Source organism: Echinops telfairi, unplaced genomic scaffold, assembly GCF_000313985.2.
Source record: "Echinops telfairi isolate 266 unplaced genomic scaffold, ASM31398v2 ScPeMD7_5592;HRSCAF=6446, whole genome shotgun sequence".
Classification (NCBI taxonomy): Eukaryota; Metazoa; Chordata; class Mammalia; order Afrosoricida; family Tenrecidae; genus Echinops; species Echinops telfairi.
Window position 1 is genome coordinate 18,385,706 of NW_022109491.1, and position 14,692 is coordinate 18,400,397.

Sequence of the window (14,692 nt, forward strand, 5' to 3'; positions counted from 1 at the left end):
CCTTCCAGCTAGCTGGCCTGTGGAAAGGGCAGGGACCCTGGAAGCTCAGCTCCAGCCTGGCTCTCAGTTTCCGTTACTGTGAAATGGTAAGCTGAGGTCGGGAGGGAGGCTTTGCCTGGTGTTTGCCTGTGAGGGCCTGGAACCTGGCTGTGTATTTCCGATGGGCCTGAGTAGCAGCTGCTGGGATGGCACCCAGCAGAGGTGGCAGCCTTCTCTCGGGAGGCCCAGAGCCAGCTTGACGAAGGCACGGAATGTGGCACTTCAGGCTGAGCGGGTGGAAGCCGGAGGTGTGGTGGCAGGCTGCCTCTTCAGCAGCCAGCTCAGCCTGCACCCGGGAGGCTGGCAGCTGGCCAGTGGCTTCTTCCCCAAATGGAGAAAGGGTTCTGGGGACGGCCCTTTGAGCACAGCCTGGCCCTTGAGAAATACTGGCAGGTCCCAGACCAGGGTGGTAACCATGGGCATGGTGTGCCAGGATCAGGCAGAGGCTGAGGCCAACTCTGACTGCCTGGCAAGGGGTCTCATCTCTCCAAGCCTCCTATGTGGCTACTTCCAGGTGGGGAAGTACCCTATACACGGATGTCTTCCCAGCGGAGTGTCCTGCCAGCCCCTGCTCCTGGTGCAGGGACCACAGCGATCAGAATAAGTTGTGGCAATCGCCGTAGCCGCAGCATCACCCCTGTACTCTGCCCGGATGTCAGAGCTAAGTGCAAGGCTGCAGTCACAGGCGCAGGTGTTGTGTCCCTAGTGATAAAGCAATCCCAAACACCGGGCCCTTCAACAGGATGGCTGAATTGCATGCCCTTGAGTTTGGGGCTCACTCGTTCCATAGAGATTGTTGACTCGGATGTGGCTGACCTGCCCCTGTAGTTTCCCAGCTGCTAGTACCCATGCCGCTGACACACGCTCACCCCACAGGCCCTGACCCCCAGATGCAATGACAAGTCAGGCTCTAAGACCAGTGAAGAGTGAGAATCAGACCTCTGTGTGCCAGGGAGTGTGTGCATGCCTACACTCCCGTGAGTGTGTACATGGCCGAGTGTGCCAGCGTGTGTTTAAGAAGTGGGTCTCTCCTTGGTGGCTTCCGGACACGCCAGGAGGTGTGGGTTCTCCGTGCCGACCTAGGCACTCTCGTATCATGTGGCATCTGGCCAGGCTTTGAACGCTACCCCTTTGGAGGAAACATCATTGGGCAGTGCACATCCCGGACATCTGTGCACAGCAACCATCTGAAGCCATCTGAAACGATCACTCCAAAGATGGGGACTGCAGGGATGGCAGGAAGATGTGCTGGAATGAGGTGTTATAAAAGGCAACTCCTGGCTCCACATTTCTGGGGGTCACCCCCACTGGACTTCTACCATTCTGCTAAAGACCGCCTTCCCTATAAGACAAAACAAGCGGCTCATTCCGGCTCCTCTGCCTGGTCATCAAGCGTCCATCAATGCTCCATATGTCTCTTGCATGCAACAATTCTGCCCGAGTTTACCTCTGGCCCATGGAATTAATGAGCGTGGCTCTTTTTTCATCAATAACAACAGTAAAACATGCTGAATGAGAATCAATGGAAGTCCTGTTCCTGAATCAGATCTGAGGCTTGGCCAGGAGCTTGGTAAAAGTACAGGTGTGGGCGCTCCCTTCAGCTGGCCAACGTAAGCAAGAACCAGAGATGCAGGGAGACCCAGGCTGGGCCCGGGGAGCTGTGTTCCAGGCAGAGAGCACTGCTCCTTGGTCCTGGCTGTGGATTGGAATCCCTGGAGAATTCCAAAGTCCGGGTGCCCAGGCAATACCCCAGCCAATGACATCAGGTTCTCACAGAGGGACCCTGGGTAAGCTGTCCAGTGAATTCTGGGGTTAAGAGCTGTCCAAGTCTCTAGCTGCTACCAGAGGACCAGAGAAGTGCCCTGAAGAGGTGTGAAGGGTGAGGTGGGACCTAATGGATGACATCAGAGTCCTTTGGCAGGCAGTCCTGGGAGGGGTAGCCCGCATTTTTGAGATGACCTGGGGAGATTAAGGTGCTGCCATGACCTCTGTCTAAGATGGAGATGATACATGTTCCCAACTAGAAGATCCGGCTCTACCAAACTCTATCTGAAGTCCAGGCTAGCCACCTCCACTGCATTGCAAAGACATTTCGTTGTGGCACTGTGGATTGTGTGTGTGCACGTGTATACACCCAACATACATACAAACCATGTATCATTTTAACCCTTTTCCCCCCAAGCCAATGGCCTCACATTATTTATTAATTGTTAACATCTCAATGCGGAAGCATAAAAACCAAGGATGCACCCAGATGTTTGCCAATTGATCAGATGCTGGCAAAGTGGACAGAAAGCTGGTGAGCCTGGTGTCAATGCTGTGGGCGAGCCCTTCCTTGGGCATCTCCTTACGGATCCAGCCTGGTTCTTCTCCAATGTCTTCTTGGAGAGTTGTACCTGATCTTATTCAAATCCACTGGGGAATGGGTTGATTCTGTTTTTGTTTCTTCTACTTTTTTCATAAATCATTTTATTGGGGGTTTGTACAACTCTTAACAGAATTCATCCATCCATCCATTGCTGCTTTGTTTCTTGACCAGGAATCTCTTGATCCGGTAAGTCTTAGGGGAAGACACTGTGAAGGTGGAAGACTACAGCCCCCGGCATGGCGGAGAGGGACACGGGAGCCAGTTTAACCATTTTTTAACATACAATTCAATGGTGCTAATTACAGTTTACTATGTTGTATAATCGTCACTGGGGAGCCATGGTGGCGTAGTGGTTATGCATTGGGTCTTGATCTGCAAGGTCAGAAGTTCAAAACCACCAGTTGCTCCTCAGGAGAAAGATGAAGCTTTCTCCTCCTGTAAAGAATTTAAGCCTCAGAAGCTCACGGGGACAGGTCTGCCTGGTCCTATAGGGTCACTATGAGTTGGCATGGATTTGTTGGCAGTGAGTTTGGTTTTGAGATCACCACTGTGTACTGAAAGTTTTCCATCACACCCAAACAGAAACACAGGACCCTTTGAGCAATCCCTCCCTACTTTTCCTCCCCACGGACTGCTATGAATCAAACCCACGGTCCCAGTGATTCTGACTCAGCCCGACCCTCTAGGGCAGAGCAGAACTGCTCCATAGTGTTTCCAGAGTTGTCATCTTTATGGAAGCAGGCTGGGTTTGAACTGCCGACCTTTTGATTATCATTTGGATGCCTAGCCAACTGGGCTCATACCAAAGGTGACCACAGCTTCTAGCCTAGTTTAGGCTGATAAGATTGGCTTCTCCGCCATCTTTTCTTACCAAGGATTCCTGTGGATTCCATCTGATGAGACCCACAAGTACAGTCACCTTTTATGCTGTTAAAAGAAAAGCTTGTGCAATGCTGTTGTTGGTCTTGCAAAATTCTTTCATGCCGTCTCTGGTTTCCTTTTGAACACCCAGGCCTTGTTTCCCAACTCCTACTCCTTCCTCTTTGTTTCCAACTTTCGAATTGCAATCACCAGTAATTATCAGTGCATCTTGATTGCATGTTGGATCGATTTCGGACAACAGAAGTTGGTAGGATTCTTCAGTGTTCTCATCATGGGCATTAGTGCATAGATTTGGCCAGTCACCATGTTAAAGGGCCCCAGGTGGCACAGCGGGTGGTATGTCAGGGGGCCAATTGCACATCCATAGTTTGAACCCGTCAGTTGCTCCTATAATTATTTACAGCTTCAGAAACCTTACATAGCTATGAGGCTAAACCCACTCAGAGGCAGTGGTGGGTGACACACTTGGGTAAGAGTTGGACTGCTAATGGCAAGGCTGGCAGTTCAAACCCACCAGCCCCTCCACAGAAGGAAGTAATCATGAAGATTTACAGCCTCAGACACCCTATAGAGTACGGCCAGCATGCTCCTTAGAAGTGAGGATGGGAAGACTTCATCTCACGCCCTTTGGACACGTCATCAGGAGAGACCAGTCCCTGGAAAGGAACGTCACGCTTGGTAAAGCGGAGGGGCAGTGAGAAAGAGGAAGAGGAAGGCCTTCAACAAGGTGGACTGACACAGTGGCCGCAACAACCAGTGTGAGGGCGGCGTGGGACTGGGCGGTGTTTCCGTCTGCTGCACACAGGGTCGCTCTGTAGGAGTCAGAACTGATCCGATAATACCGAAAAACAACATCTATCTTTATTTTTCGACTCTACCTATTGGGATTGAAAGTGTTTTTTCCTTTGGTATCTGACTTATTTCATTTAGCATAAGGTTTTCAAAATTAATCCATGTAGTAGCATGAATCAGAATGTTGTATTGGATTATGGCTGAATAATATTGCATTGCCGTTTTAAATTTTCCATCATGTGAAAAAGCGTGTGTGTGTGTGTGTGTGTGTGTGCGCGCGCGCGCGTGCGTGCACACATAGGGATGTCCACATTAAAAAAGGAATACTGGGTGAATCTATGGAGATAGCAACTACATTCATGGTTTTGGGGAGTATGGCAGGCAGGGGCGGTTGGAGGGAAATGGGGAGCTATTAACAAGGAGTACAAGAAAGAAGGATATGTTCTAAAAGTGTTATGTTCATGATTGTGCAACTCTTGTCGATAGGGCTGAACGATTGAATTGTATGCTCTGTGCCAATGAAACTTTAAAAAATATTTCTTATATATTTAAATATTTTTATACTAAAACTATTTTTTAATATTCTTATTTCAAGTCCTTTTGGGGGCAAAGTCCCTGTCACTATGTGACAACACTTGGCTGAGTCTGAGTGGTAGCCGTCCCTTAAAACAAGCTCTCTGCTGCAAGCCTGTAGCTTCAAGGTGATGCACATGGCTAATGGCTTTGCTGCTGACCTTGGCTGCTCGAGATTCTAATCCACCTAGAAGTACCTTGGAAGAAAGTCCTGGAGAGCTACTGCTCAGTCATTGAAAGTCCTAGGGAGCACAGGTCCCCTCTGACCCACCCGGGGCTGCCCTGAGTCAGAGGGAAGCCGTGGGGGTGGTATTGCTCACTGTGTGCCGGCTCAGGACCACAGTGACAGTGCTCGCTAGATGCCTGCTGGAGAAGCTCTGGAAGCCCTGGGGTGGTTTGGGGGTTGTTCAGCTCTTTCCTGTGAGCAAGGTCATCGACACCTGCGTGTCCCCTCCAGAACACTTAATCAGATGGCTATCTCCTGTGCTGGCGAGGGACAACATTGCCCCATCCACCATGTCACTAGCCACTCAGGGCTTCAGAGCACTGGCCAGGTGTTCTCTGTGACCGAAGAACTGGCTTTGACACTGACGAAACACCCAGTAATCCTCTGGTTCCTTGAGGCTTCCTCACCCCCACTATTATGACCCCGGTCCTGCCTTTCACTACAGGCTAGACTGGAGCATGTGCACAGGTACAGATAAGACATAAGAGCTCATGACACACACAGAATCCAGGAACAGGCATGGGAGTAGCAATACCAGGAGGGTAGAGGGAAGGTGGGGAGAGGAGGGGAGGAAGGGGGAACCAATCACAATGATCAATACATCATCACCACCACCCTTCCAGGTACAAAACAACAGAAATCATGGGGGAAGGGAGACAGCAGTAAGTGTAAGATATGAAAATAATAATAACATAATTTTTCAAGGGGTTACGAGAGTGGGAGGGAGGGAAAAAAGAGGAGTTGATACCAAGGTCTCAAGTAGAAATGAAATGTTTTGAAAATGATGATGGCAACAGATGTACACATGTGTTTGTTACAATTCATGTATGGATTGCTACAAGAGCTATAGGAGCCCCCAATAAAATGATTTAGTAAAAAACAAAACAAAATAAACAGATGACCCCATTCAAGCAGTTGGAAAAGAAAATAAGAGAGAGAGAACTGGCTTTTAAATCGCATTGAATTTTTTCCCCCAGCCAGTTTGATTTATTGACGCGCACAGCTGGGGCCTTGACCGCGTGCTTGCGCAGTGGGTACAAACCCCCTTCCGCTGCTGCTTCCCGGGCTTCAGGCTCTTGTGCTCGCTGAGCCTGCAGCGCATGGCCTAGTTTTCCGGGAACGCAGATCCAGGGGCTTGTCCTTCGTGCCCTTGTTGAACTGAGTCTGGTTGATGACGGTGAGAACTTGAGCAGTGGCTTTGAGGACAACTCGGATTTTGGAGAGCTTGGACGAGGCGCCGCCGGTCACTGTGGCAACGCGCAGCTGCGACATCTCCACCTTCAGGTGGTCCAGCGGTGTGAGCAGCTATTTCTTCATCCTGCCGCGAAGGTTCCGGGCCTTAATCTTGGCCATGGCTGAGTTGTAGAATCCTGCCGCCACCCGGTCCAAGGCCGAGGCAAAATCACATTTAATTTTAATGACTTCCCATCTAAAGAGCGGACGCTTGCTCTCATGCCTGGAAAACGCTTAAGTATGCTGGGAACAACTTGGGTGCACGGATCTACCTTGTCAGCTGTCAATTCTAAGAGCGTCCCCTATAGAGCTAGTGTTTCTGATGAAAAGTTAGTATCCTGGGGGAGATGGGCTGCAAGGAGAAATGTCCGCTGGGGTTTGAAGACTTTGTATAAAAGCGGGGATGTAAGACATCTCATTCATGATGTGGCACAGTGATTTCATGGTGAAACGCCATTTGGGGTAGACTAGGTTAATTAAGAGCCCCAGTGGTGCCGTGGACTAGGTGATGGGCGCTAACCTCCAGTTCAGCAGTTCTAACCCCAGAGAAAGATGAAGCTGACTGCCCCGGGCAGATGTGATGAGCTGGGATTGACCCGAGGGCAGTGGATGGGGATGAGGTTAAATAAAATATGAAAGTGTTCAGTGGGTTCCGTTCGCCTCAGTCTGCCACTGGGCCACCGTCCTCACCATGCCCATCTGGTTCTCCACCTCCCACATGCCCCCCCCCTCCCCCGCCGCGATGGTAGCTGTCTAAGCCTTGTAGACCATGGTCTACATTTCCTTCTGAACTGTGCTTTGGGAGGAGAGGGAACAGTTTTAAAATCTGGAGACTCTTTCTCGGGAAAAGAGCACACACCTATCTCAGCAGGCAAGTGCTTTTAGTCACTTGTGGATTTCTGAATATCCAACCTTGGACCCCAGATCAGTAACCAACAAGCAATTTCCATTGCATAGCCTCCGACCCATGGTGACCTCAAAGCAGAGCTGGGGGACCTGGGGTGGATCAGCAAGGCCTCTCTCTCCCCCCCGATGTGCTGTGGGGCGGGCTTGACCCTTCAATTTATTGGTCAGCAGGGAAACGCATTTAACCTGCTTGCATCTTGGAGGAGCTCCCAGCTTTAAAGACCAGTGGGAGAGCCTCGAATGGGCTGCCATGGTTACATCTCCTTTCCCCAAGATTTCCCAAGCTTTGCCCAATTGCAGCAGCTGCTGCTGCCAGGAACACACTCTCCTTCCAGTCCGTCCTTGGCCTGGTTCTGCCTACCTGGAGATTCAGCTCAGACACTGCCTCCTCCAGGAAGCTTTCCCTGCAGGCCCCTCCCCAACTTTCTGGCACAGAGCGCCATGGTCAACCCCCGGCTGCTAGCTGCAGAGGCTGGCTGTACAGACATAGGATCGCCTCTGTCTACTGAAGCCGTTTCCCTGGGGCGAAAGGAAGAGACGATCAAAGACTGACGATAGGGGAATGGATGCACATGCTCCGGTGCATCCACAGAGCGGGAAATTACGCATCCCTACAAAACGATGCTGCTAAACACAAGAAGACAGGGACAAAACTAGAGAACACGCGGTTCAGCAAAGTGAGCCAGTCTCGCAGATATTTCATGACACATTATAAGGAAAAATGAAGAAAAAGAAAAGCAGTTTTCACATCGAAGGATAGGACTTTGAAGACTTCGAGGAGGCGAGGGGTGGCGGCGGGGATGGGCCTGGCAGAGGGGGGGGACAAGGAAATGATGGGAGATGGCAAGAAAAGCACCCCATTCATGGGGGTCTAACGGAATACTATTACTGATCCGATTGGTTGAACGGGCTGTGCAACTACACAGAGTATGTTTTTCTTAAAAACAAAAACAAATCAATGAATAAAGTTAAAACCTTCAACAATTTTATGAAATCGTCCTACAATGCAGTCATTCGATCATATCAAGAAGGGTTGTACGACTGTCCCCATATTCAATTCTGGAGCATTTGCTTCTTCCTTGTACAGTTGGAATTTTCGAGAAGAGCGTGAAGGCTCACAGCCGACAACCCTCCAGGCCCCTGCCCCTGGGTCTGAGTGACCACACACAGGGGGAGCAGAACCAGAGAGACGGGCATCTTCCGTGACACCCAGCTCATCTCAAAAGGAAAAGAAAAAGACGGGGCTGGCTAGTCGAACTGCAGAAGAAAGGCCTGGAGGTCGACTTCATTAAGTGATCACCTGATGGCGAGCTTTCCCCTTTAGCCTGGGACCCCTCTCGTCCTCGTCCTGGGACGAGTTCCCACCAGGCGGCAGATCCCAGTCAACATGTGAAGAATGATGGATGCACATCTCACCGAGCTTTGTCCAAGAGTGACTCCCAGAATCTCAACAGAATCTCAGCCTCCCTGGGAACCCGTTGAAAGTGCACATTCTTTGTCCTGCCCCAGACCTGCTGAGTCAGATTGCTGGAGGTGGGTGGGTCCCAGCTCTGGGGTTTTGAACAAGCAAGACAGGTGATTCTTTATCTTCTTTTGGACACTGGCTTGCGAGGCACAAAAGAATTTGTCTCTAAAACGACGACGGTGGTGATGATTGTACGACTCTTCTTGATGTGATTGAACTATTAATTGTATCAGAGATGAATGATATGCCCATAAGACTTTCGGGGGGGGGAAAAGAGAATTGAAGTCCAATTCAAGTTTACGTTTCCTTCTTTTAAACCACGCAGACCAGTGTGTCGCTCGGCCTGTGGGGTCAGGCATCTGGACGCTCCTCCAGGTAATGCTGATGCAGGTTCTAACCACAGGTTCTGCAGGAGGGAGGCAGGTGACCACATTCAAAACTGCGCTCTGAGAGGCAGAATAATGGCCCCACCAAAGACTTCTACGTCCTCGTGCCCAGAAGCTGTGAAAATGAGGTGTGGCACGGCAGGGGGAGACTCCCTTGAATTAGGGCGACACCTAAACATGAAGCTTGCTAACCACCTGACCTTCAAACAGGGTGATTATGCTACTCTAGCCGGAGGGGCCCAAGTCTGCTATTCAACCGCGAGGGTCCTCTGTGGGGAAGATGGTAAACCCGAGAGAAGGAACTGTGAGGAAGACTCAAGAGGCCAGTCCTGATTCTGCAGGGAGGGCACCACGAGCCAAGGAGAGTGGGCAACCTCGAGAAGCCGGGGGAGTGGCTTTGTCTAGCCACCTTTTATGTCTAGCCAAGATGAGGCCCTGCTAACTCCTTGAGCGTCATCCACTGAGACCCATTTTGCGTTCTGACCTCCAGAACCAGAGGATAATAGATGTGTACGGTTTAAGCCGCTAAACGTGTGGCAATTTCTTACAGCAGTCAGAGGATTAATACAGTGACTAAGGGCCCAGGCCCTGGAGTGGAATCTTTTTCAAGTGGCTGTCTCTTTAGACCTCAGCCTTTCTCTCGTCCCGCTGGCCTCACACCGTGGAGATGCGGTGATGCTAATCCTCTGCCCCAGGTTGTGGGGGGATGAGATAAAGTAGTGCTGGCAGCACCTAACAAGACAACGCCTGATAAGCCTGTCGGCCCCTGTGGATTCCGCTTGAGTGTGAAATGCAGGCAGCGTGGTGTCCAGCATTACAGCGACATCCAGGCTGCCGTAGTGTGACAGTCAGACAGCGGGGTGGGTAAACTTAATCATAGATATACGTAATCATAGGTGCCTATCTCAACAGGTGAACAAAAGTTCACACTGAAAACAGAGGACCATGGAGGCAGCATTGAAAGATGGCATAGCCTACCAAATTCAGGATAAGATAAGTGGTTAATAGCATGCTCAGTTTTTAGAGTTAGGGTCTAATAGCTGTAAGACACCATCTATCATACTATATTAATGTCAATAATTTTAATAGTATTGCTTTTGAGCTTGGTTGGCTTGGATGATTTGTGTTCCATTCTGTGGTTGCATGAGAGTTAAAATGAGAGTGGCATCTCACCTAGTGTATTATAAAATAACTGATGAATAATAACAAGAGTGGCGCAGGTAAAACATTTGGCACAGAGTAACTGCTCTAGTGCAGGTGTAGAGACAAACGATCCATAAACCGCCTACCAACTGCGGACGACAGGGCAGGGGCAGGGGACACAGTGGGCTCAGAGTACATGGGAGTGGGATGGGATCCCTGGAGGTCGCGGAAAATGCTTTTAACACATAGTGAAGTAGCCTGGTCTATTCTATATAAAAAGTTCCTAGAAATCAATATGGGGGTAGGGGAGAATACCTCCCCAAATTGTCCACTAGCAAAGCTGCCAGAGATGAAGAAACAAGCCTCGGGCGAGCCAAGGCACACGGCTGCATGAGAAGCCTGGGCATCAGGGAAATGCAAACGACAAGGAGATGTTTCACTCATCCTATTGGCAAGCAGGGTCCAACAACCGGGGCTGGCAAGTGTTAAGAAAAAGATGTTTTATTTTATGAGCAGCTGCTGGCCAACCCGGGCAGCACCAGGCACCCCTGGTGAGAGGGGTGCTGGAGAGCCGGCTTCACATGGCAGATGGGATGAGAACCCACGGGCTGGCGAAGGTGGCCGTCTCACCCCGCGGTGTCACGAGGGCCTTCCCTTCTGCTTCGCTGGGTGGCAAGGGAGGGAACAGGAGGACTCGTCAGAAGGGACCTGCCCTTAGCGCGGCTGTGAGCAAGATTGGGAGCCCCTAGGTGGTACACAGGTTTAACGCACTGGGCTGCTCAAGTGCAAGGTTGGAAGTTCAAAGTCACCCTCGGGCTCTTTCGAGGTGCCTCCAGAAGTGAAAAACAACACATGGGTGGCACCTAAAGCCACTCCATGCCATCTTTGGTGTGGCTGCTGTAGGAAACAAACACAGGTGGACTTTGCCATTTACTCCACAAAGTAACAACAATACCACCCCCCAACAAAAGCCTCAAACTCATTGCCACTGAGGGGATTCCAATTCATAGTGAGTCCAACTGCCCTGTGGGTTTCTGAGACTGTAACTCTTTACAGGAGTAGAAAGTCTCCTCTTTCTCCATTGGAGCAGATGGTGGTTTTGAACTGCAGACCTTGTAGTTGTGTACAAGGTCAAGACACTTAACTCATTAATAAAGGGAATCTGGCTATTACATGGACACACGGGCTTCCTGCCTCTATGGTCAATCGTTGAAGATCAGCCAGGTGCTGAGCATGAGAAAAGATGTCCAACCTCACTGATAGAGAAGATCTGCTCGTCTGCCTCTCAGATGACAAAAGTAGGACTGTCCAGTCAAGAATGTAGTCAAGAATTCAAGGAGACAAAGTTGTACCCACTTAGTCTGCAAAATGGGCGCAGCGTCCTGGGGAAAGACACGTCCTATGTTTAAATGCACACGCTGTGGGATTGATTCCTATTCTGGGAATTTGTCATGAAGATGCATGCACAGGGCTGTTGGGATGAGATACAGGAATGTATTTGGCACGTAGTAGGAGGAACGTTGGTGGGCCCTGGTGGCATTGCGGTGATGTGTTGGGCTGTTAACTGCAAGATTAGCAGTTCAAAACCACCATCTGCTCCTGGGGAGAAAGATGAGGCTCTCTAAAAGTTCCAGTCTTGGGAACCCACAGGGCCAGTTCTACCCTGTCCGATGGGGTCACTAGGTGTTGGCATTGACTCGATGGTAGTGAGAAGTGAATGTTGGGCACACAGCGAGTGCACACAAGCCCACTGCTGTTGAATTGAATGTGGGCCAGTAAGAAGTCATGCCAGACACAGATTACAGGCACCTTCATGACTCAATTATGTCTCCCAGGACTTTGATGATTTCACTTGTCAAACACAATGCTGTGGGATTTCTAGCAGAACACATGGCTGCGTTTCTCACTAAGAAGGGAAGGCGGTTTCAAACAGGACTTCAGAGACTCCTAAAGAAAACCCACAAAGGCCACTCTTCAGAGGCTTGCTTCCGACTGAACTCAAAACTCACTGCCACCCAGTCGAGGGTCACTCACAGCGCCTCAGTGGGACAGAGAAGAACTAGCCCTGTGAGTTTTCCAGACTGTGAATCGGTATGGGAGCAGACCGCCTCGTCTGTCACCAGAAGAGCGGCGGGTGGGTCCCGACGGCTGCCCGTGTGGTTAACAGCCCAAACCACATGTCACTCGTTCAACATTTAGGAATCATCCTATGTTTGCATCACAGCCCAGGAGGAGAGCTCACGGTTTAAATTAGGGTGATATAAATAACAAATAATAAGGATGATAAATCCAGGAAGGAAAAAGAAACCCCCATTGGGGGGAGCACACTGATCCGATCTTTTCTATCTTCCCAGCTGGTCCCTCTCCTGGTATAGCAGCAAGCAGGGGCTGGAGGTTTCTGTGTGCAACTCTCTGCTCCGGTCTCAGTCAGCTCTACCATGCCCTCTGCCTAAGACCGAAGGCAGGCTCGGAACTGAGCAAAAAAAATTATTAGTGCACACACACACACACACACACACACACACACACCCTGAGCAGGACAGTCCCCACTGCCAAGGGAAAAGAAAACAAGGTAAAAGTCTACCAGTAAGAGGCTAATTAGAGTATAGTTCAGTCATAAGACAACACACACCTTTAAAGAGAAATATAGAGGTCTCTTGAGTCTTTCCCTGAAAATATGCGAAGAGAAAAATAGACCGCAACATAGCACAGATAAAATAATCTGATTTGTGTATACATAAATATAGTTTCATACGTGAATTAGATTGGATCCAGTCTGTCCTCACTTATCCACATGGTTAGGTTCTGAAGACCAGGTTGTTGTACAAAATTCAGCGTTTTGTAAAAATGGAGAATACAGACCCATCAGATTACAAAATGGAGGATGATTACATCAGTATATAACTGCCCAGTCACGGCATGACAGGTCTGATAGACCACTGGGAATCACAGCCCAGCCTAGTTGACCCATAACCCGAACTGCCAACGCTGTTGAGCATTGAGTGTCATCACCTGGCTTTTTGGGTTTCGTCACTGCCAGGCTTAATGTCATCAGCGCACAGATTAGTTGGGAAGTAGATTCGTTACTATCATCGTGAATGCAAACCGTCAGGTAGTGAAGCCATCCATACATGAGAACCAGGTGCATTTTAAAACATGAGTGCCCAGAGACGTGTGCCGCAACATTGTTTACAAGGGTTGGAAATTGGAACCACTATAAATGTCCATTAGTCAGGACCGGCTTATCAAAGGACATCCACACAGCTGGATCTGGGGGATCCACTCAGATGAATGAGTTAGACTTCCTGTTACTGATGTGTAAAGAGATCATAACACAATTTGGGTGTAAAAGCAAGGCTAGACACACATGTGTAACGTGATTCTATTTGGGTAAAGCAGGCAGGCTTATATATGTAAAAACGTCTCCTGAGGCGCATGATAAAACTCCAACAGCAAAACCCAACTCCATCGCTGCTGACCCGACTCTTACCGACTCTGCAGGGCAGGCGGCGCTGCCCCAGCGGGTCTCCAGAGCTGTCAATCTTTACGGAAACAGACTGGCTCTGGTGGGTTGGAAGCCCTAATCTTTCAGTTAACAGCCACGCACTTAAGCACTGCAACATCAGAGCTCCTTTAACAGCGCTACATTCTGGGGCCCATACATTCTCTGTGCTGTTTGAACTTTTACAAGAACACCATTAAAAAAGGCAGGGATCACAATTGGGGGAAATGAGCCCGAAAAAAATCCTGGTTCTGGCCGTCAGAGGCACACTGAATGGAAAGTGGTATGTGGCCCAGCTGGGGCGGCCAAGGGCAGCCACACTGACCAGCTGAGATGCCACTGCTGGAGGCCCATGCCCTGGTTGCTGTTGAGCAGATTCCAGGGCCTGGTGACCTCAGGTGTGTCAGAGTAGGACAATGTCCCCCTTGGGGTTTCAGTAGCTGGTGTTTCTTCCGAGCTGCCTCCGGTGGACTCGAACTGCCAACCTTTTGGCTAGCAACGGAATGCATTACCCATGTGAACCTCCCAGGGATCTCCGAGGAAGGCATGAGTCCCTAGTGCCCTGTCAGCAAAGCAAAGAAACATGGACACCCACCCCAGCTATGTGTAAGGGCCCGTCAGCAGAGTGCTCTGGGGCAAACTGACTTGGCTTCTGGGAGCACCTGTATCCTCCTCCTGTGTGAGGAGAGGCTTCTCCTGCCCTCCCAAGGGAGTGATGAGATTCAGCGAGAAGACACAGGCCCCAGCACACAATACATCCTATATCCGCAGACCCTAAGACACTTAGGCCCAGACCCCCCTCCCTACCATCCATACCTGCAGCCCACATTGGCCCAGTGCCAACAGGGCCTGGACTGTCTGGCGACGTGGGCTCTGGGGATCCGGGGGCATGGGGAGGCCAGGGGCAGCATGGCCAGCTTCTCCATCAGGGCGGCCGGGAGAAGGGCAGGCTGTGGCAGGGGCTGGCTCCTCGGCTGCTCAGCGCTGCTGCTCTGGGCTGACTCACTGGGCCGTGGGAGCAGGAGGGAAGCAAAGCCTCTGGGCACACCCAACTCCCAGACACCCCCATGCGGAACAAGCATTCAACCTCCTCTCGGTGAGGCTGGCTCAGCCAGGGCCACCAACAGACAGACAGACAGACAGACAGACACACACACCACACACACACACACACACA

General features: G+C 50.4%; 1 protein-coding gene and 1 pseudogene across 1 annotated transcript in view; both read right to left on the bottom strand.

Annotated features, from left to right (window-relative positions):
- LOC105979684 overlaps positions 1 to 6,233 on the bottom strand; it is a 10,011-nt pseudogene extending 3,778 nt beyond the window's left edge.
- The window catches only part of ARHGAP40 (Rho GTPase activating protein 40), a 49,628-nt gene extending 34,942 nt beyond the window's left edge, over positions 1 to 14,686 (bottom strand). The window contains exon 1 of the mRNA XM_045295504.1: positions 14,332 to 14,686. Within this exon, the coding sequence (XP_045151439.1) occupies positions 14,332 to 14,597 (266 nt within the window). The 5' untranslated portion in view covers positions 14,598 to 14,686. The remainder of the gene's footprint in view (positions 1 to 14,331) is intronic.
- Between the last annotated feature and the right edge of the window lie 6 nt (positions 14,687 to 14,692).